This window comes from Lytechinus variegatus, chromosome 3 (assembly GCF_018143015.1).
Source record: "Lytechinus variegatus isolate NC3 chromosome 3, Lvar_3.0, whole genome shotgun sequence".
Taxonomy (NCBI): domain Eukaryota; kingdom Metazoa; phylum Echinodermata; class Echinoidea; order Temnopleuroida; family Toxopneustidae; genus Lytechinus; species Lytechinus variegatus.
The window spans coordinates 49736118-49759428 of record NC_054742.1 but is presented as its reverse complement, the minus strand read 5'-3'; the positions used below and the strand labels follow the sequence as shown (position 1 = coordinate 49759428).

At 37.3% G+C, this 23311-nt stretch overlaps 1 protein-coding gene across 2 annotated transcripts; it reads left to right on the top strand.

Moving 5' to 3' along the window:
• Positions 1 to 1962: 1962 nt before the first annotated feature.
• On the top strand, positions 1963 to 20962 carry LOC121411256 (cholinesterase 1-like). 2 transcript variants are annotated; one of them, XM_041603871.1, is made up of 11 exons: positions 1963 to 2275; positions 3977 to 4159; positions 4851 to 5010; positions 5836 to 5913; positions 7925 to 8043; positions 13344 to 13514; positions 17488 to 17728; positions 18366 to 18465; positions 18729 to 18917; positions 20243 to 20424; positions 20668 to 20962. In XM_041603871.1, exons 1-11 carry the CDS (start codon positions 2099 to 2101, stop codon positions 20793 to 20795), a joined length of 1728 nt encoding a protein of 575 aa, XP_041459805.1. In that variant the 5' UTR covers positions 1963 to 2098; the 3' UTR covers positions 20796 to 20962. The 2 variants fall into 2 exon arrangements, with proteins under 2 accessions (XP_041459805.1, XP_041459804.1); XM_041603870.1 differs by having other exon boundaries at positions 18366 to 18573.
• The last annotated feature ends 2349 nt before the right edge of the window (positions 20963 to 23311 follow it).

The window sequence follows — 23311 nt, the reverse complement described above, 5'->3', positions numbered from 1 at the left end:
TTTTTTTTAAGCAAATAGATATATACTTCTATACAGTGCGTCCCAGAAAAAAACGAAACCGAGATTTAGCGATCATTTATCATTACTTAATCATAAATAAAATAGACAAATGACCTACCAATTTAAAGCTTAGAATCTCTTCTTTCATCTGATATTACTTATATTATTTCTCATTCACGCATGAGTGAGTAAATACAATTTGAAGAAAGGATATCAAAAACTCATTTGGCGGGGGGTATCTGGGTTTCAAAACGAAAACCACATTTTTGAAAAGTTCAATATCTCCTCTTTAATTTGATACCTAAATTACAGAAAATGGTCAAGAAATAACAAAGTCCTGGTCATTTGAAATAAGGCTTGAATTTCAATAATTTCATAAAATGAGGAGGTTCTCCAGGCTGGCTTTCAAACTCACTCAACACTCCGTTTTGTTGACGATCAGCCAAGCATTAAATCTTTTGTTCACCATGCGAGAGCTTTTGTGGGAAACCGGTGAAAACACGTTTATCTCATGAAATTATGGAAATACAAGCCTTATTTCAAATGACTAGAACTTTTTATTTCTTGACCAATTTCTGTAATGGAGGTACCAAATTAAGGGGCAGATATTGAAATTTTCAGAAATGTGGTTTTCCTTTTGAAACCCAGATACCCCACGCCAAATGAGTTTTTGGTATCCTTTCTTCAAATTGTTTTTGCTCACTCATGCGTGAATAAGAAATAAGCTAAGTAATATCAGATGAAAGAGGAGATTCTAAGCTTTAAATTGGTAGGTCATTTATCCATTCTATTTATGATTAAGTTATGATAAATTATCGCTAAATCTCGGTTTCGTTTATTCTGGGACGCACTGTATATTCACCAACAGTAAAAGTAATTAATTGGAAGAAAATTTCAAACAAATTATAAGAGTAAATGAAGTAATTAACAAATACACTTAATTATAAAATTGCAGTTGTTAAAATATGCCATGCTGAGATAAGGTCGCTGATTTGTTTAAGAAATGAATCATTCTTGAACATTGACCATTATGTATAACCAGATAATACCAGTGCTTTTTGTATATACACTGGGAATGTAAACCTCGAACTGATTGTTTTTTCATTGATTACTAAGTAGTTAACATGATTCATAATGTCTGCATACGCATCCAGAACAATGATATTTCGGGAAACATACGTGCTTAAACATCATAATATGTAAAAGATTTCGCCCCACAAAGTGCAAACATTTTCGCCATCTGAATGAAAATATGTGATTTTTTTAAATTTTTATTGTCACTAATTTTTATGTTTGAATTGCATTGTACTCTTTCTTTCCCAGTGTAAAGGTGCTTCAATATTACATGTTTCATGCTATGGTTAAATGTTATTGAGAAATGTAAATTGAAATGTAAATATAAATTGAATATATTGGTAGAAAAACAAACGGAAAGTACAATTTAATCTATCTAAATATTTCAATTCTTGAAAAGATTTTGATATGATTTAGGTTACATGCTCAAACCAAATTAAGATGGAATAAACGAAGTTTGTAACCTAGTTTTCACACCAGTATTTCTTAGCTGCTCTGCAATTTCAGAAATATTCAGAATTATATCAGTCTAATCTCGAACCCTCAAGCGTTTTGTTTTTATTACACATATATTTTCGCCAGTGAACAAACTATAAGAACGATATAGATATTTACTCTCGATGTATTCGACATCCTTAGTCGAAAGTCATACCAACAAAACTAACTCAAAACCGACTGATGGTGTTGGTATATGTCATTCAAAATAATGTAACAGCTTTAACCCACATGGAGTCGGTTCTATGTCGGTTAAAATTGTTGCATAAAACTTTTGTCATAGAAACAGTATGTCAGTGACAATAACGCATTGAAAAACTCTGCCAAGTTGACAGTCTTTCTTTTTATGCACAAGCCCATGGAGGCGGATCCACAGTTTGTTTGACGAGAGCATTCTGTGATGCCGAAATGATTGCGAGGGACACACTTCAGTAGCTTCGTAAATGCAAATGATTAAATTCATTGAACTTAAGTATTGCGTGTTGGGCATGTATAGCCTACATTATATTTTGAGAAACCAACTTTGAACATGGAGACAGGTGTGGGAATGAAACTCTTTGCCGTTTTAACATGTTTTAATTTGTTTGTTGCGATACAAGCGCAAGATCCAACAGTAACCGTAGCAGAAGGAACCCTCGTCGGGAAAACCGTTCAGTTTATCGAAAGTCAATTTATCAACGTTAGTAAAAATGTTGATGTATTTCTGGTGAGTACTTTCTCCGTGCTTTTATCGTGATGACTATATGGCAGTGTTGATTATAAACATGACTATTATGATAATGATAAAAGACACTTAGAGACGCTGCACTTAGACAAAATGATATGTCATAGCAATGGCCTGATGTACCTTGAATCAACTTAACATTGCAAAAAAGAAATCCATCTAGTAAATGGATACGGCCAAATATTATAAAATAAAAAGTCAATGAGGTAACATGAAAGCAGTTAAAAACACAAAACTGCCTATTAATCTAGCATGCGTTCTGAAAATGCACTCCCGTGTCAGAATAGTATACAACGCTTGCGCATAAAAGTATTGGTTTGTAGACATATGTTGTGGGCTTAAATGTGGTTGTGTATATTATATCATACACTGATAGGATATGTTTCATTTTATTCGGCGAAGGGACTTACAAAGAAAAGGGTCCCTTTTCATTAGTTCATTATCATTTATTAATAATAATATTTGTTTGGGGGGAGGGGGTTGGAGACTAGCAAAAGATGCTTCATATATTCATTTTTCTTAAATCGTTGTAAGATAATTTATGTTCACTACCATAATCTTCATCGAATACTTAGTCAATTTCTTTTTGTTTTAATTCATACAAAATATTGGAAAATTCATATTGATTAGCTTGCTTACGTCATGGTCTCGCGTTTTTTTTTTAAATAATGCAGAATATCGAAATCTGAGTCCGTCAATATTTATCATGTTTATATGTGTTTATGTTATCGTACATACCTCAGTGTGCAGCTATTACATCGTGTACGTGTAACGACTGATTACCTCTGTGAGTTTTATTTTTGAGACTTTGAAACTTACGCAGAATATTTACTGTTTTTTTTTTATTTTATTTATCAAGTTGACCGGTACAATGAATGGTTTAATAAGGCAGCGATATTCCTTACCACGTTCTTACATTATCGAAAAAAAAAATCCCGAGCTTTTCCTAGCTATGCCTAAACTGAAATTCTTCCTTTTCTGCGTCGTAATCAGAGAACCAGTTACTCGACCTTCAATTATTTTTGGCGCCATTGTCATACTTACGATTCACCCAGTACTTGATCAAATAGTTTGTATATTCAAGTCAGTGTGTTTTATTGAAATTCTCATGTCATTGTTCTTTTAAATAAACTAAAATGACCCCGATTCCCAAGAGATACTTTAAATAAGTTGTGTATGTATTAGATATTGTTATTTTTAGCAAATTGATACACAGTTGGCATGGTTAAAATCGATACGTTATGATTTGTAGCTTACGTGTACATGGTTTAGTCAAATTGAATACCGTTCAATGTGTTTGAACAAATAATTTCTTTTGATATTACCACAAGGCTACCCATACTTGGTCGTCCAGATGTCCGAAACCTAAGGGTTAGCGATTGATTGATATACGATTGATTGTGATCAATGCAATCAATCGTATAAAAATGTTTTTCGATCAGTCAAATGCAAGTGTAACCAGGGTCCCGTAACAAAAAGGTAAGTGATTAATCGTACGCTTGATCTTCACGATTGATTGTACATCGTAGCAATCAATCGTAGAAAAATGTTCTACGATCATTGCTAAGCCTTGTGTTACGGGTCCCTGATCCTTATATTTACAAATCAGCTGATAAGTCGTCAATTTGATATTCAATTTGTACTCTCTGAATCAATGTTTTTTGGGGGCGTACTTGATGACAGGGAGTGCCTTACGCAGATCCACCCCGACGTTTTAAACCAACCACGGCCAAGCAGCAATGGGATGACTCTCTAAACGTGAAGGAGTTCAAACCAGCGTGTAAACAGGAGCAACACTTTCTTCCACGTGGAGAACCAGTGGATGAAGATTGTCTTTACCTCAACATCTATGCCCCAAGTCCAAAGGTAATCTTTAAATACCAAAATGAAAGCTAAGACAATTGTATATTGTTGGGAAGCTAGGAAGTCACCAAATATAGCAGTACAAGTTCGATGTAATTTGATTGATTACCAACTGAATAGGCTTATTTTGCTTTAGAAACAATAGTCTTGAATATGGGCTTATTGCGCCTTGTAACTGCCTAAAGCATATGACGTCATCGTATGTCAACGTAGTTGAGATTCTATGTGTTTTATGAAAAAATATTATATTCTTGATATCCAAATTAAAATTTCAAAATTTTGAAAACAATTCGCACAGAAAAACCTGAAAAATATGTTTTGCCGGTAACCCCTCAAAAGCTAAGACTCTATAACTTAGTTTGTACAAGACAAAAACACTACTTATTTGACGCAGTGTCATATTACCCATGCATGTATCTAAAGTTTAAATTGCGTGTGACTTCCATGCCTGACACAGCAGCCGTGCACACACAAGAAGCAATGAACTGATTATAGGTATCCGTTTGGGTAAGCCATTAATATTTCCAATAACCATTAAAACACTTTTCGAGGAAATATTGATGAATATTTTCCCAATCCCTGCTCTATTTTTAAAAGATGGTTCTGCCTGCCCTGCAAGATTAGTGCAAACAATCTTTTCATGAATACTTACATCTATATAAAATAAATAATCACGTGATTGTTTTATCTAAAGCCCACTAATGCAGCGGTTATGGTGTGGATCCATGGAGGAGGTTTTATTTCTGGGACAGCTATGACATACTCATACTACGGCGTGCCATTGGTTGCGGTAGGTGACGTCATCGTCGTGGCAATAAATTATCGTCTGGGCGCCTTCGGCAAGTTCACCACAAGTACGTTATAACTGTTACCTTATGATTAATTTTAAAGGCATCAGGTCCACACGTAACTTATTTTTTAGTATTTGACTTCACGGACTAGTGATCTGCTTCCCCCAGCTGATGAAATGTAACCGGACGCTTTATAACATAACACTTTCGGAAATAGAAATTTATGGAATCTAAGTTATATCAAAGATGATAATACAAAAATACAAGATGCTTGCTACGTTTTGGAATACTTCGTAGAATTATTTTGATAAGCTTTTTGATGCAATTATGAGAAAAAAAAGATTTTCTTATATTTATGCGTATGTGTGTATATTTGTGCGCGCGTATAAGTATGGGTGTCGCCAAGCAATAAGAGGGTTGATCATAACTGTGTTCGTATCTTACCACGACCACTTCGTATTTTGTCAATGCGTCAGTCTGCGATATCCAGAATTCACTAAGAGGTGTTACATGGATGCCGATAGGTTAAACAAATCTAGATATTCCGATGTGACTCTGTCATGCCTGTTTGAACGCTACGGGATCACACCATGATATCGGAGGGAAAAAAGTCCCTCATATATCTTTGATCGTTGAATTGTCTCATACTTGACAGATATGTTGTTTTTGTTTAAAGATTGACTCGGTTTATCTTGAGGATACATGCCTTAAAAGAAAGGGGGGGTAAAGCACATTGATAAAAAATATCACAAATGACAATAGTTCATTCTGAGAAATAAAAGACGATTGTCCGCTATAATGTAATTCGTCCATTGCGAAAACAGCCTGATAAGATGTTAGCAGATGTTTACAATGAAAATCTTCGTTTATCACTTTTCCATTTACCAGAGGATGATGAGGCTCCAGGAAATGTGGGTATGCTAGATCAAGTTGCTGCTATCCAGTGGATCCATGACAATATCGGAGGTAAGCCACTTATTTTCATCCATAGAAGTTATAATAAATACTTACCTAACAACTTTGATATTTATCTTCAACGTTATGAGTTATCTTGACATTGGAAAGAATAAATCGTTACATTTTATGATGATGAATGACAGTCATTTTCAGGACTAACCATATGCAGAAGCGTAAAACCTATCCACGAGATCAGCAAATATTGAAGTAGCAGCTTTGTTGTGTTTTCATTTCATTTCAGTCTATTGTATCATAGTATTATTTGTATTTATCTATCTATGTATTATTTTGTGTGTGTGTGTGGGGGGGTCTGGTTGTATTGTTCCCGTCATTAAAGGCAGAGAGAGGGCATAAAACACCCTTCCCCTTTAAAGGACAAGTCTACCCCAACAAAAACTTGATTTGAATATAAAGAGAAAAAAATCAACAAGCATAACACTGAAAATTTCATTAAAATCGGATGTAAAATAAGAAAGTTATGGCACTTTAAAGTTTCGCTTCATTTCACAAAACAGTTATATGCAAATCTCGGTCGGTATGCAAATGAGGAACTGATGACATCACTCACTCACTATTTCTTTTGTATTTTATTATATGAAATATTTTTATTTTCTCGCCATTGTCATGTGAAATGAAGTTTCATTCCTCCCTGAACACGTGGAATTCCATTATTTTAACATTTTGTGCTTCAGGCAAGGAGGTCCTATTCGTCAAATTCGTAAAAATTGAAATATTGTATAATTCAAACAATAAAAAACAAAAGAAATAGTGAGTGAGTGACATCATCGACTCTCTCATTTGGATGTAACTGGCTCGTTGATATAAACTATTTTGTGAAAAATAAGCGAAACTTTAAAATGTCATAACTTTCTTATTTTACATCCGATTTTGATGAATTTCCAGCATTGTGCTTATGTCTGATTTTTCTCTATAGATTCAAATCAACATTTTTCTGAGGTAGACTTGACCTTTAAAGGGTCGGTATTCTGTGGTGTAATACTTGTATACACTACTATTCTACTAACAGGGGCGTCGATCCATTTTTCAGATGGGGGGGGGGGGACAAAAATCATGAATCAACTTTCCAAGGGCAAAACAAACAAACAAACTTACACACACACCCTCACCCTCTCACACACACTTTCACATATGTATGTATATGACTCATGAGATAGAGACACAAATCTCACTAGCAAATTAATGCGAGCGCGAAGCTCGAGCTGAAATTTTAATATACTGACCTGATAACAGGAAAAAGGTGCCTGTTTAGGACTGTTTGTAGTAACGCATGAGGAGAATACATATCTCACTACACAGATAATGCGAGTGCCGAGAGCGAGCTGAGACCTGAAAGCTTGATATTCTAAGCATTTTGGTACCAATGATTAAGATGTGTATCTAAAAAAAACAATAGATGCGAGCGCGAAGCGTGAGCTGAAAAGTTTGATATTTCGATGTGAAAAAATTGAGTTTAATGGACGTTTTTAATAAAGAACAAGATAAATAAAATAAGATCCAACAAAAGATTATTGCAAATCGAAGCGGGAGTTCTTTTGGGGTTAAAACTGAAAAAGGGACGTTGTATTCACCTATTTAATCATGAAAAGTAAGGATTTTTGCTACAGAAATGACGCAACGCGAGCAGAACATTTTATATTCCAATCTGAAAAGCGGACATTTTGAGCACGATTTTAAATAAAGAATGTGTTTTGTATCTCAGTCTCGCTTGTTAATTTCTGTTTTACATTTCAATCTTATTTTATCTTTTGTACATGCGGAATTATTGGGGGGCAAATCAATATGTTTGCTCCCCAATATTTTCATTGGTAGGGCGATCGCCCCCCCCCCCCCCTGCCCCCAGGATCGACGCCTCTGCGGCTACTGAACATGCTGAAGTGGATCTAAAGGCCTTCGTATTTTGCTTCAAAGGTAGCTGCAAAATTCATGTAGAGTTTAGTATTTCAATTTGCATTTTACATCTAAGACATAGTATCTATTTTCTCTTTTCTTTTTAAAATAGCTTTCGGGGGTGACAACAGTAGGATCACGCTGTTTGGAGAGAGTGCAGGAGCAGTATCCGTCGAATTTCACACACTTTCAAAACTTAGCGAAGGGTTGTTCAAACAGATAATAACACAGGTAATCCATTGCTAGTGAATCTGCGATTTCCGATTCATGTTCACATATCTGTCAAGAATTATTCCTAATTTGATCTATTGGAAAACATCATCAAGCATCGTTAGGAAATGTCCATCCATCAGAATCTTGATTATCTGATGTAAGGTTTCCAAATATTATCGACATTTGGCAATTTTGCGCTTTTGAAAGAACAGTTTACTTTTAGTGGAAGTTTGATGACCATTGCGCATTCATTCTCTTAGCTATCCCTCTGAATAGAGTATGATGTCTGCTTGCATAGTTAGTGTGTCTTGGAATGGCTGTAGAGGCCAATCCTCGATTTACATTTTCTCAAGCAGGTGGTACAGATGAATTCATCTGTCAGGTCATTAGTGTTAACCTGTTGACGGAGTTTTCTAGCTGCCCGCATATCATCATGTTGTTTCTTTCGGTGTGTTTCAAACCTTTTTGAACCATGACGTACAGCTGATCTCCATTTCAGTCTATCCTTAGCACTGTCTTCCCATGATTCAGGGTTAATCTGGCACTGCTTCAGGCTTCGTTTGAGATTGTCCTTGAACCGTTTTCTTTGACCTCCTAGAGAGCGTTTACCATTCTGAAGCTCTGCAAACATTATCTGCTTGGGTAATCTGTTATTTTCCATGCGGAGAACATGACCGGCCCAGCGAAGTCTACTTTGGATAATGAGAGCTTCAATACTTGTGCATTCACTTTCTTCCAGCACACTGTTATTGGTTCGCTTGTCAGTCCATTTGATGTTTTGTATCCGGCGAAGACATCTCTGATGGTAAGTTTCAAGGCGTTTCAGATGCCGACTGTAGGTTACCCAGGTTTCAGATCCATACAACAACGTAGGTAGGATCACAGCTTTGTAAACCTTCACCTTTGTTCTTGTGAACAGATTCTTATTGTCAAAGACTCTAGTCCTTAGACGCCCAAACGCTGAGCTAGATGCACTCAACCGCTGCTGTATTTCATCATCAATATCTACTTTTGATGAGAGACAACTGCCAAGGTATGTGAATCTCTCAACATTGGTCAGTGGCTGTCCATCAACTTTGATGCAAGGTGGGCATTGTTGTTCATGTGTGATTCCAGGCTTTGGTTGGTACAGGATCTGAGTTTTCCTGGTGTTCAGTTTAAGCCCAAATACAGAGTAGGCATAACTGAAAGCATCCATTGCTGCTTGAAGGTCTTCCTCAGAGGAGGCAACTATAGCATTGTCATCTGCATACTGGAGTTCATTCACTGTGACATCTGTGGTCCGAGATATGGCTTTCAGTCGGCGAAGGTTAAATAGTTGACCATCTATGCGATATCTCAAGTTTATTCCTGGTGGTTGTCGTTGGTTAACGAGCTGCAGCACTGAAGAGACAAAGAGTGAGAAGAGGCTTGGAGCTATAACGCATCCCTGCTTTACTCCTGTCTGTACTGCAAAACTCTCTGATGCTTCACCAGCAACTAACACCGAGGCATTCATGTCTTCGTAGAGTGACCTAATGATTTTGACAAATTTTTCAGGACATCCGACATGAGTAAGTATTTTCCACAGTGTCTGACGATCTACCGAATCAAAAGCCTTGGTGAGATCTATGAAGGCCATGTACAGATCTTGATGATGTTCTCTACATTTCTCCTGTATCTGCCGGATTGAGAATATCATATCAATGGTTCCTCGTCCAGGCCTAAAACCACACTGCGATTCAGGTAGGACTTCCTCGGCGACAATTGATAGACGTTGTGACAGGATTCTAGCTAGTATTTTCCCTGCAACTGAGAGAAGAGAGATTCCACGGTAATTGTCACATGAAGATTTATCTCCCTTCTTGAAGATTGTCACTATTAGAGCATCTCTCAGTTCTGATGGGACGGTTTCCTGCTCCCAGATCAATTTATAGAGATTATGTAGTTTTCTGTGTAGTTCAGATCCAGCTGATTTATAGACTTCAGCTGGGATGCCATCCAGTCCAGCTGCCTTACCATTTTTCATAGCTTTGACAGCACTGGTCACTTCATCAATGGTTGGTGCATCTGACAAATTATCTAGAGTCGTTGACTGGGGAAAATTGTCGATTATTGTTGTTTCCACTGAAGAAGGTTGATTGAGGAGGTCAGAAAAGTGTTCTTTCCATCGTTCTCTAATCTTATCCTTGTCCTTGAGGAGCGATCCATCCTTCCCTAATACAGGTCTTACTCCGTTGACAGTTGGACCGTACACCTTCCTAGTGGCAGTGAAGAAGTCTCTGCTCTTGTTTTCATCAGCGAGTTTTTGAAGTTCTTCAGCTTTCTTCAGCCACCACTGATTTTTTAATTCTCTCACTCTACATTGGATCAAGGATCTTAGAGAATGATATGCTGCTCTCTTATTGGCATTACGTATGTCATTTTGCCAGGTAGTGAAGGCCGATCGTTTGTCTGATATGAGTTTAGTAATTTCCTTATCATTCTCATCAAACCAATCTTCATGATACCTTTCTGGCTTTCCTAAAGTTTCCTTGCAAGACCTTACAATTGCATCTTTTAGGTCATTCCAGTATTTCTCCACATCATCATTGATACTAGGGTTCCTCTCTTGAATGGATTTCTCCATGCTCACTTTGAAGGCTTCTTGCACACTGGATTGTTCAAGTGACCTTAGATTATATCCTGCTCTGTTTTTCTTCTTTGTCTTCGATGCTTGGGTTGTAAAGAGATTGCTATTACAGATCTTATCAGTCTGTGATCGGTCCAGCAAGCATCAGATGCAGTTATTGCTCTTGTGATGTTCACATCTTTCTTGTCATCCTGTCTGACGATAATGTAGTCAATCATATGCCAATGGCCTGATCGAGGGTGACGCCAAGAAGTTTTTTGTCTATTCTTCTGCCGAAAGAGTGTATTTGTGATGGTTAGTCTGTGCTCAGCACATTTGGTAAGTAGTCGATGGCCATTGTCATTGACATTACCAATACCTTCTTTACCAATCACACCGTTCCAAATTGTGCTATCCTTTCCCACTCTGGCATTGAAGTCACCAAGTAGCAGGAGTTTGTGACTGCGTGGGATCTGAGTGAGAAGAGTATCAAGGCTTGAGTAGAAAGACTCCTTTTCTTCGGCTTCAGCCATCAGCGTAGGAGCATAAGCAGATATTAGGGTGGCTTTCCTGCCTTTGCTGAGATTCATTTGAAGAGTCATTAGTCTTTCATTTATGCCTAGTGGCACTTGATCCATGGTTCTCATGATCTCATTCTTGATAGCAAACCCAACACCATGGATTCTGGGTTCTCCCATACTCTTTCCTTTCCAAAAGAAAGTGTATCCACCTGCTGTCTCTGTTAATTGTCCATCTCCGGCTAATCTTGTCTCTTGTAGGGCAGCAATATCAATGTCATGTTGTCTCAGCTCACGCGCCACAAAGGCAGTACGCCTTTCAGGACGGTTGCTGTTTTGTGTGTCCATAAGTGTTCGTACATTCCATGTACCAATTTTCATTTGATCTTTCTTACCGCTGTAATGGTGAACCCACTGGACGCGGCGTTCCAGCCAGGTTAGTAGGAACAGACTATGTATAGGGCACATTTTCTAGCCCCTTCCCAAGATATGGGTGAGCAGAGTGGATCCTAAATAGGGCTGCTCAGTCATGAAGGCAACTACCGAACTGCTCTCCTGTCCCTAGTCCAAGAGCCGAGCGACTGATTTAACCTTCACCGCCTATGTGCTGGTTAGTGACTAAGGGCTCCCAGATTTCACGATCCTGTCCTCGTCATCACGCTCCAATCGCCATAGGGCTTTGGTAGGGTTGGTTGTGCTGCAAGCAGAAGCTGTGCGTGGTTTTTAAAGTGGGTCTCAGTTGCACACCTGAAATCCACATACTTGGCTGTACCACACCTGAGTCCAATGGCAAGAAAATCTAGACGATCGGAAGATGTAGAACAGTTGCAGTGAATGGCCGTTGGTCCCGTATAAGGACTCCTCCACCCTTTGACAGGTCTTGTGTTTAATCCTGCGGGGTGTTCACGCACCCTCCTCACCTTGGTAAAAAAGAAAAAACCTGAGGTGGGTGTGTCAGTTTAGTCGCCGACGACTCGACCATGAAACAGGTTGTACTGGACTACATGTTACCAGTAGCAGACAAAAATGCCTGACCTGACGTAGCGCATTCATTACGACTCTGCTAACTCATCATTGTATCATTTTGTTCAGAACGATACCACAAATAAAACACACATTCCCGCGTACACCCCACACACACACGCATTAACTTATCCTCATAACCCTCACACACAAGCTAGGATATCAACTTAATATGACTTGGATTTTATGTATTTATTTTTGCTTTTCCGACGTCGGCGTCGTCAACATTTAAATCTTAATCAAGGTTAAGTTTTTGAAATGTCATCGTAACTCAAGACAGTATAATGGATCTGTTTCATGAAACTTGAACATAAGGGTAACCAAGTATTACTAAACATTCTGCCCGAGTTTCAGGTCACACGACCGAGGTCAAAGGTAATTTAGGGACAATGAACTTAGACCATGTTTGGGGAATCAATATCGAAATTTTATCCATGGTTAAGTTTTTAAAATGTCGTCAAAACATAGAAAGTACATGGATCTAGTTAATGAAACTAAGGCATTAGGGTAATGGTGGATCATCAAAGATCTTGCCTGAGTTCAGGTCACATGACAAAGGTCGCAGGTCAGTTAGGGTAAACGAACTTTGGTAATGTTGTGGGTATTTTGGGGGATTGTCATCATAACGTTAAAAGTCTATGGATCTAGTGCATGAAACTCGGACGTCGGAGCAACCGTGTATCCCTCCTGTGCGCGTTTCAGGAACATGACGAAAATCAAAGGTCATTTGAATTCTAACAATGTTGGGGGTATTTGTTGAATATGCATCATAACTTAGAAAGTTTTTGGATCTAGTTCATGAAACCATCATGTAATAATCGTTTTGCCATGAGTAGTAGGTCCATGGTTTTGCATACGTCTTAGGTCACATGATCGTGGTCAAAGGTTATTTTTAGTTAATGGACATAGTATTACATCATCACACGAATGTTTTCTTTAAAAAAATAATTATTCAGTAGCTGTTTTCGAGTCCGCTCTGCTACTATATCGAATCACGTAATGCAGGCGAGGCGTTCCACTTGTTCTGAAATTATGGACCTGCTGGCGTATTTTTCCCCACTAAAATCAGGGGAAAGTTCTAACCATTTACTCTCGGAGAGGGGGGGGGGGGGGTTTAACCATTGTGGTGATATTGTTGATATTATGTGAAACAACCAACAAAACTATGATTTTTATTTTCATTTTAGAGCGGTACGACCCTTCCCTTCTTTGCATTTGACGTGAGAACAAATGAAGAAGAGGTAAAAAACGCTTATGATTTTGGAGCTGCTTTAGGGTGTACTGGCTCGAATTCTTCAGATCTTCTTGCTTGTTTGGAAGGGAAGACTTCGGATGAAATCCTGTATGCAGGGGCGGTTGTGAGTATCTCCATTACTATACCACTGTGCACAAACTGATTGCTATAATCTATTTTTGTTTATCTTTATTTATTAATTTCATTTTCTGAGTGAACAAATTCAGTCATACATTTATAAACCTTTAATCAAAAGATTTGAAGTAGAGGGTAATTGATTTTTTTTAAAGAGTAAATTGTGAGAAAAATAAGCAAGTAAATGTAGCGATAACTTTGTAGGCATGCTTTACCACAGGGGAAATGGGGTAAAGGCCCGCTATGATTATTAACGTAATAAAAGGTCATTAAGAAAAAAAGGGGGGAGGGCGTTGCAAAGAAAGAAAAAAATAGAGTAACGAAGTGAAAGGAGTATTGAATATTGACGTTTTGGTCGAAGAGCTATATTACTGTTTTATAATTTATTATCACAGGGAAAATGACTAATATTTAGATCGTCTTTGATTATCTCCTAACCCTTCCCAATACCTGGTGCTACTCCTTTTCGTTTACTTCTATCACCTATATAACATCTACGTTATACTGTAAGATAATGAAGGGCAAATGATTATCTTATCCTTTTTTTTGGGGGGGGGGGGGGGTACCAAGCCTATAATTCCCGATTCGATATTGGGGTTTTGATCGAAGTATGGAAAATAGTCACGTATGTACATTTTCCGGATAAATTAAAATATTAATAAATGGTTTATAGTACACTGAAGAAATAAAAACAGCACACTGTTAAAAGTCAGTACTTCATTATACAGTGCATTTCAGAAAAAAAGGTAATCCAAATTTAGAGGGCTGATATTCAGATCATATTTTTTTGGGAAATCATTCTGCATGGATATAAAATAGAAACTCATCACCTTTCCATTGATACCCTATTTGTACCATTTGTGCCTCGCATGACCAGATCAATCGCTGTTGAAGACAACAGGTGCAGAGACCACTCTTTCCAAGTTTTGGTAAAGTGGGTAAAATGGACCTGGTCTTATTGACCCACACCTTCAACATGTCCTCCTCTCCTTTGAAAACGAAGCTAGAAGTGTGGAGAGATATTTTGGACAGCTCGTCTCACCAATGGCAATGCCGGATCACTGTGCAAAGCATCAACCTCATATCAAATTCGGTCCTGCAAGTCATCAAAATCTTGGAGAAGAGTTGCAAAAACCTCATTTTTAAGTGTCCCTAAAGGAAGTAATCTCACAGGACGTGCGGTCAGGCGAATCAGGAATTCAGGGTACTAATGGTAATTCGTTTTTCATACCCGTTCATCGTACAGCGAAAACGGAAAATCAGTACGTGGTTGGTCGGTTTTGAAAACCAAAAACGAAATCACAGCGTGAAAACCCGTGCTGTGATTTCGTTTTTGTTGATCAAAAACAGAATATTGAAATCAGAAATGTTTGGGCTCTCTTGATTTCTCATTTTATATTTGTGATTTTATGTATCAAAAACAAAACCAGAACACGCTCTCCGCTCCGTGATTCCGTTTGTAAAAAACGAAAACAGCGAAGACGAGATCAGAGACTCCCTTTTCCAGTCCCTGCAACGTGATTTCGTTTTTCGTACAACCTACAGGCATATTAAAGAGCGCCCTCTAGGAGGTGAGGCAAGTTTCAATGGTGGTTTTAATAAACTGTACCACACATATTATGTTGAAGCAGTTTAAAAGGAGGTGAGGCAAGTTTCAATGGAGGGTTTTTATCGTACTCTAAATTATGTTGAAGCCAATTTGAATGGAGGTAAGACAACTTTCAATGGATCGAGGTTTTCTAAAAAGAATAAAATAAACTGTACCACACATTATGGTAAAGCCAGTTTGAAAAGAGGTGAGGCAAGTTTCAATGAGGTTTTATAAAAAGAATAAATTAATCTGTACTTCACATTATGGTAAAGCCAGTTTAAATGGCCGGAGGCGAGGCAAGTTTCAATGGATGTTTTTTAAAAGAATAAACTGTACCACACATTATGGTGAAGCCAGTTTAAAAGGAGGTGAGGCAAGTTTCAATGGAGTTTTTAAAAAGAAAAAAACTGTACTGGTATTATGGTGAAACCATTTTAAAGGAGGTGAGGCAAGTTTTAAAGGATGTTTTTTATAATTGTACTCCAATTATGGTGTAGCCAATTTAAAAGGAGGTGAGGCAAGTTCCAATGGAGTTTTTTTTATAATTGTACTACAAATGATGGTGAAGCCAATTGAAAAGGAGGTGAGGAAAGTTTCAATGTAGGTTTCTTTAAAGGAATAAACTGTACCACACATTATGGTGCAGACAGTTTAAAAGGAGGTGAGGCAAGTTTCAATGGAGGCATATTAAAGAGCACCCTTTACGATAATTATACACGTGAACGCAGCGCCTGCATCGAGTCAGTACATACAGTTCAGGCATTTTTTTATACTACCACGTGCGTGATCGTGAATCAAGAAGTTGACGAGAAGCTACAAGATTGCCTTTTCAAGTGTGTCCATTGACACTTGCCTCACCTCCTTTTAAATTGGCTTCACCATAATTTAGAGTACAGTTATAAAAAACCTCCATTGAAACTTGCCTCACCTCCTTTTAAATTGGTACACCATAATTTGTTCTTTTTAAAAAAACCTCCATAGAAACCTGCCTCACCTCCATTTAAACTGGCTTCACCAATCATGTGTAGTACAATTTATTCTTTTTAAAAACTCCATTGAAACTTGCTTCACTTCCTTTTAAACTGGCTTCAACATAATGTGTGGTACAGTTTATTCGTATTAAAAAAACTCCATTGAAACTTGCCTCACCTCCTTTTTAAGAGGGCTTCACCATAATGTGTGGTACAGTTTATTCTTTTAAAAAAACTGAGCTCCATTGAAACCTACTCACCTCCATTTAAATTGGCTTCAACATAAATTTAGAGTACAGTTTATAACAACCTCCACTGAAACTTGCCTCACCTCCGTTTAAACTGGCTTCAACAATATATTTGTGGTACAGTTTATTAAAATCTCCATTGAAACTTGCCTCACCTCCTGGAGGGCGCTCTTTAATATGCCTGTAGGTTGTACGAAAAACGAAATCACGTTGCAGGGACTGCAAGGGAGTCTTGATCTCGTCTTCGCTGTTTTCGTTTTTACAAACGGAATCACGGAGCGGAGAGCGTGTTCTGGTTTTGTTTTTGATACATAAAAACACAAATATAAAATGAGAAATCAGAGAGAGCCAAAACATTTTTGATTTCAATATTCTGTTTTTGATCAACAAAAACGAAATCACAGCACGGGTTTTCACGCTGTGATTTCGTTTTCAAAGACCGAACCACGTACTGATTTTCCGTTTTCGCTGTACGCTGAACGGGTATGAAAAACGAATTATCCATTAGTACCTGATTCAGGCGCTCTTGGTGGCCCTTCAAGCCATGGTTGAGGGCAATAATGCAATGTCCAAAGATGCTGGAACTATGGGCAGGAGCGCCGTCCTGAATCCACCAAAGATGCCTGTACACTCCTCACAACTGTCTCTCAAAAGATTGGTCCTACTGTGGAATGATCTCCTCGTTTATGGTGTGCAAGTACATTCCCTTATTAACACTCCTTTGGAAGAAAAAGAGTCCAATCAAAAGATATTTGCCAGCTCAAACATCGATGAAAGTATTTACATCAGCCTCTGCCTTTTCATCAAGTTTTCAAAAACTTGGAAAAAGTGGTCTCTGCACCTTTTGTTTTCAACATCAATTAATTCGGTCATGCGTAGCGCAAATGGCACAAATAGGGTATCAATGGAAAGCTGATGAGTTTCTCTTTTATATTCATGCACAATAATGTCACAAAATTAAATATGCTTCGAATATCAGCCCTTTAGATTTGGATTACCTTTTTCTGAAACGCACTGTAGATGTTGAAAATAGTTGCTTCTAAAATGAGTGTGTAGTACAGAAAACAATATTTTCTTCATCTTGTGAGCTTTGAAATTAATTGGAAACACTCCTGTCAACAGTATGATGATTTTCCTGATATTTTATTTTAGTTGTACGCATACTCTGCTATATCAGTGGATGGCTATTTTCTTGAGGATACACCGACCAATCTGTACAAGAAAGGTGACTTCAAGAGGTGTCCAATGTTGACAGGAGTCAACAAGGACGAAGGAACCTTATACCTTCCTCCACTTCCTCCGAGCGGTTACAACGACCTCGGAAGGCCACTTCTTCCGCATTTAGACCAGCCAACCGTCAGAGAGTACATCAGGGCAGGTTTACTTATCAGTGGTAGTTACACATGGTTACACAGACCAATATTATTTTATTATTATCAATTTTGTAAGGACTTACTGAGAAAACACCTTATTTTGAGACACCTTGTCACGGTAATTTCACCCCAATAACAAGAATTGTGCCCTAACACCCCAAAAATTAATGCCAGGGCAATTCAATGAAGCATATTATTTTCACTCTGTTTTCAAGCCAATATAAACAAAATAACACGTGACAAAATTGTGCAGGTCATTTTATCAAGTGAGTAACATCCTGACATGTATTGGTGATCTACACGAACATCGGCGCACTTGTGTTATCACATTGTCCCTATACCAAAATATGGAGCAACATTACACTGCACATTATGACTACTGCTCCTTTTAACACCATGGCGCCTTATCTGCACGCAATACAACGAAAGGTTATGATACATTGAAGCACTGGCGTTTAAACTGAAATAGATGAGACGAGGGTAATCTATGCGGATGAAATGAAAAGATGGACTTCATTCGATACATGAATTTAGCCATTTGATTATGGTACTATAATTGCCCGGGCTCAAAAGATTTCTTAACCTCCTGAATGTAGTACTTTATGCACTTCTGATATGATTTCCATATCTTCATCTTCCTTTTGTATCTTTCTATAGGTCTCGAGGACGATATTTTTGTCGACGCCGTTCTGCAGGAATACATGGATTGGTCTGTCGCAGACGATCCTTCTGCAAATGTGGTTTCAACCTTCCTAGAGTACGCTGGAGACTCTGACTTTGTATGTCCAACAGATTTTGTTTCCAGGGTCCATGCCCGTGAGGGCGACCAAGTATTCAAATATTTCATGGCTCATGTACCGTCAAGGTATAGTTATTTATGTTTGCATTATGTATGCATAGAGCTATGGTATATATATGTCTATGCGCGTATAGCTGTATGATCCACCACAAATCACTTGAACGTGATGATTTCTTTTCCAAGACGAGATAGAATACCAGCGGTTTATTTTTTCATTGCAGGAGTACTTTTGATGGTTTTCAAGGCATTCATTGGTATGCAGCTGGTCACGCAGAGGATTTAGCTTTTGTCTTTGGGCATCCTTTCATCAATCAGCTTGAAGATATAGGACAGACTCATCTGCTCACGGATCAAGAAAAGGGGCTTTCAGTGAAAGTCATGACATTTTGGACCAACTTCGCCAAATCAGGGTATGGCTACATGAAAAGAGAAGTTCACCCTGAGCAAAAGTTTGTTGTGAAAATAGCAGAAAAAATACATATATTGCCGAAGGCTTGAGGAAAATCTATTAAATATCACGAAAGTTATTAGAGGTATAAATTTTGGATTTGTGACGTTATAAACGAGCAGCTGCCTCATATTTCATGTGATATAAAATGCATAAATTTCAATTTTTTCATGGTTCGTTTAATGACCTAATTTTTGTCGTTTTAGGAACGGGTGTGAAATTATATGTCTATTGACATACTAAAGGTCCAGTGAAAACCATTTTCAATTTCCTGCGAATATTAAAATTCATTGATTTCTTTAATACCATCCGATTTGTAGGAGGAAAGCTGCTCGCATGTGACGTCACGAATCAAATAATTAAAAGTCTAATAACGCTAATAATTCAATTGAATCCACAATTAACTTTTGTTAGGGAGAACTTTCCAGGGAACTGAATGATTATCTCACATCAATGGATAAGACTATACTTAAAAATAAGATGCAAGCGAATGCAGTTGCACCACTTGTATACATACCGGTGTGTTGGCTCAGTTTGTAGAGCGTCCGTCTCACAACCGGGAGGTCGAGGGTTCAAACCTCGGCCGCGTCAGACCAAAAGACGTTAAAAAGATGGGAGTTGCTGCTACCCTGTTTGGCGTTCAACGAGTAAAGGGATAGAGCCTCGTCGATCTGGCGCTGCACAGCGGCTGCCGGGCCCACGATCAATTATTGGGCAATGCAAATTTTCGGAGTATTTCATTTCATGTCTATTTCGAACAATAAATTATGGATGGATTTTTTTAATGATCATACACGATTTGACCCGCAATAACGCTTTTATATAAAATAACCACCGCTCATATATGCAATACCAACATGGGACGTTCCTAATTCTTAAAAAAAGTAAGTAAAAGCAAACCTTACATTCAGTATTGCGTGTATTTACGCGTTAAAAATAACCTTTGCATCATTGGTTGGCATTCTTCCAAAGGAAATTTAAACGAGAGATAAAAAAGAGGCAAAACACTTAGTTCTAAAAGTCTGATCATTGATTTTGTACATTACAGAACTTCTCTCATAAAAGCAAAACGTCAATTCAAGGCAATACAATATTATTTCGGGTCACGATGTTGCCTATTCCACGGAGGCGAGTAAGTAGTGGGTAATATCGTCACAAGATCTCGGTGAATACCACATTGCTGTTTCCTGTAGATTTTGTAAAAGATGTAGTTAAGATTTGTTGATAAGATTCACTTCATGAGTATTGCTCACTGGATTCACTCCATGCATGTATATATTTGCTCAGTGATCCGAGCAAGTCGAGTCAAGACGCAGACCCTGGTGAAGGAGAGAGCTACTGGCCACAATTTACTGTCCCTGAGTTATACCACAAAGTAATATCCCTCGATCTGGAGGTTGAGAGGGCACTCAAGGCCAGGGAATGCCACTTCTGGAACGTTTTCTTCCCCGAACTTCAGGAATTTGTTGGTACGTCAAATTCAATTTCATTTCAAATTTATCTTTTTCAACCATAATAAAAATAAAGTTTCCAAAGCAATACATTTACATGGCAATACCAAAATAATAAGAAGCAGTGCTATACAACAGCCAAAAGAAGAAAATAGTTCAGCGTTCATATATTGACAATAATGACAATGTATTACCAACATTAATGCGCTCCGTCTTGTGGGCACATAATCACCATCATTATTTCTACTTTCCAATTCTCAGCATCTCTGCCAGCAAATGGGGATGAGGCGTTGGCGAAATGGCAGAATAGTTTCAACGAGTGGAAAGGGATCCTGAATGATTGGGAAACATCGTATGAAAAATATAAAAAGTCACCAACCTGTCCATGAGGTCGACCATCGACAGAAGCAAGTATAGGCATCAGTCAGATGGGGCGATATTTTATCTCAATATATACTACCAAACTAGTCTGATGAGTTTATTATATTATTGCTCCTGATCATGGTATTACTAGAGATTCGAGTTCCGGGTTAGTATTCAGCCCACATTATGGCTAGAATAACAGTAAATAATAGGTAGACATGGTAGATGCACTGACTTAAGGGTCGGAAATTTGAACGAACACCAACAACGGTAGTACTCTACTCAAAGTTTTCTTCACTTCATGATATATGGTAATAACGGATTTAAACACAATACATGATTTTACATTTGTATAAAACAATGTACAAATTTGTCTCAATAAAATTGTTAGTGGTAATAAAAATAATTGTCATAACAGACATTGTAATCGTAATAATTGAAAGTCATCATAGTCATGTACGTACTGTATTGCTTAATATACTCATGGATCCTTCTAGTAGGATCCATGATATACTGCATGTATTTGGGTGGTCTTTGTCAAGAATCAAATGGTTAGTTGTTGATTTATGCAGTGTATTGATAAAAAATGTATATGATTTAGTGTAATTTAATTTTCCGATTTAGATGAAATACCCTCACCTTTCTTTCTGTAAATGTGTATATATAGGGGAAAGCGGGGTAAGTTGAGCATAGGGGCAAGTTGAGCCACCACCCCATGCTAATAATAAATGAGTCAGACATTGTTGTGGTGTCATTTATTGATGACCCATTGCATAACCCTTAACCCAACCACTTTATTTCCAACGTTGAACAAAAAGTACTTTTTTAGAGGGAAAAATACAAATTTCAGCCAAAAAAGTAAAAAAGGGTGTGAAATAGATAAGTGCTTTTTACCCCTACCCCAACACGTCTTAAATATATATTACAGAAATAAGAACATATTGTAAGGTACAGCATGGATTCTCATTCTTGTCATAGTTTTTTTGCATGATGAATGCATAAGAAATGTGTGGATGGATAAAAATATATCGTATTCAGTTGGGAATGGGTTAATTTAAGCCAAAGCAACATGGGGCAAGTTGAGCCATGTTAATTCTTATGGTGATGTATAATAAAAAAATTGAAAAACGTAAAAAGCCATTGATATGCAGGCAGAAAGGAGTAAATTCACATGACAGTTCTTTTACTTTTAGAAGATGTTAGTATTTATAGAGAATAAGCAAGTAAAAAGACTTTAAATGAAAAATTGACATCCTGGTTCTTCCCGCATACATTTTGTACATAGTTTTTGTGGCTCAACTTACCCCAGACGGTGGCACAACTTACCCCATATATGGGGCAAGATGAGCCATTTGACATCGTTTTTTTTTTCAAAGGTCACGATGACTTTCAGTGTGGGGGTAGAAAGTTATATATAGGTGAAAAACATTTCCCAAGAATCAAATTTAAAGGCAAGGTACTACAATATTACTAGTCATATCAATTCTAACATGCAAAATGCAAAAAGTGTCACAACTTACCCCGCCTTCCCCTATATATACAAATATAGATACATATATATACATATTTTCAAAGTTCCGCATCATTTATATTGGATAAGATGTAAATCTGTAATTGTTTTCCATTTCACTGCTTTATCTTAAATTTTATTCATTGTAATAAAGAAGAGAAGAATGAAGTTCTTCTTGTAATGGTAATTCAAATGGTAATCTACGGAATAAAAAGGGTTTAGTGTTTAATGTACTCGGAAAATTTTCTTTGTCATCGATGGTTTTAATCGTTTATTTCATAGTTTTGATTATCTGAAGATTTAACTTGTAATATTTATATGCACTCGTATTGTATGTTTATTTACCCTCCTTTGAATTACCCATTCATTGCTTTTTTTTTGCTTTCTGTATCTTTCCCTCTTTTATTTGAATCCAGTCTTTTTTCTCTCTCCGTCTGAGCTACCCCTTGTACTCTCATCTGTGATATTGTTAAAGGGGAAGTTCACCCTGAAGAAAACTTTGTTGTAGAAATAGCAGAAAAAATAGAAAAAAAAAATTGGTGAAGGTTTGAGTAAAATCCGTTAAAGAGTAAGAAAGTTATTAGAGTTCAAAATTTTGAATTTGTGACGTCATAAACGAGCAGCTGCCCCATGTGTTATGTAATATAAAATGTATGAATTTCAAATTTTGTATGGTTCCTGGTGACTTAATTTTGTTTTCTTTTCATTATCGGTGTGAAACGATTTTGTCCATTGATATACAAAAGTTACAGTGAAAACCATTTTCAATTTCTGAGAAAATGACATTTCGTTGATTTTTTACCATTCGATATGTAGGAATGCTGCTCGCATATGACGTCACAAATCAATAATTGAAATTGTAATAACTTTTTATAATTATTATAAATTTTTCTCAAACCTTTGGCAATATTTTTTTATTTTTTTTCTGCTATTTTACAATAAACTTTTTGTCAGGGTGAACTTCCCCTTTAAGTGCCTTCATACATGTCTTACAATTTTTGTATTTTTTTGGGGGGGTTGTAATTAAATTTT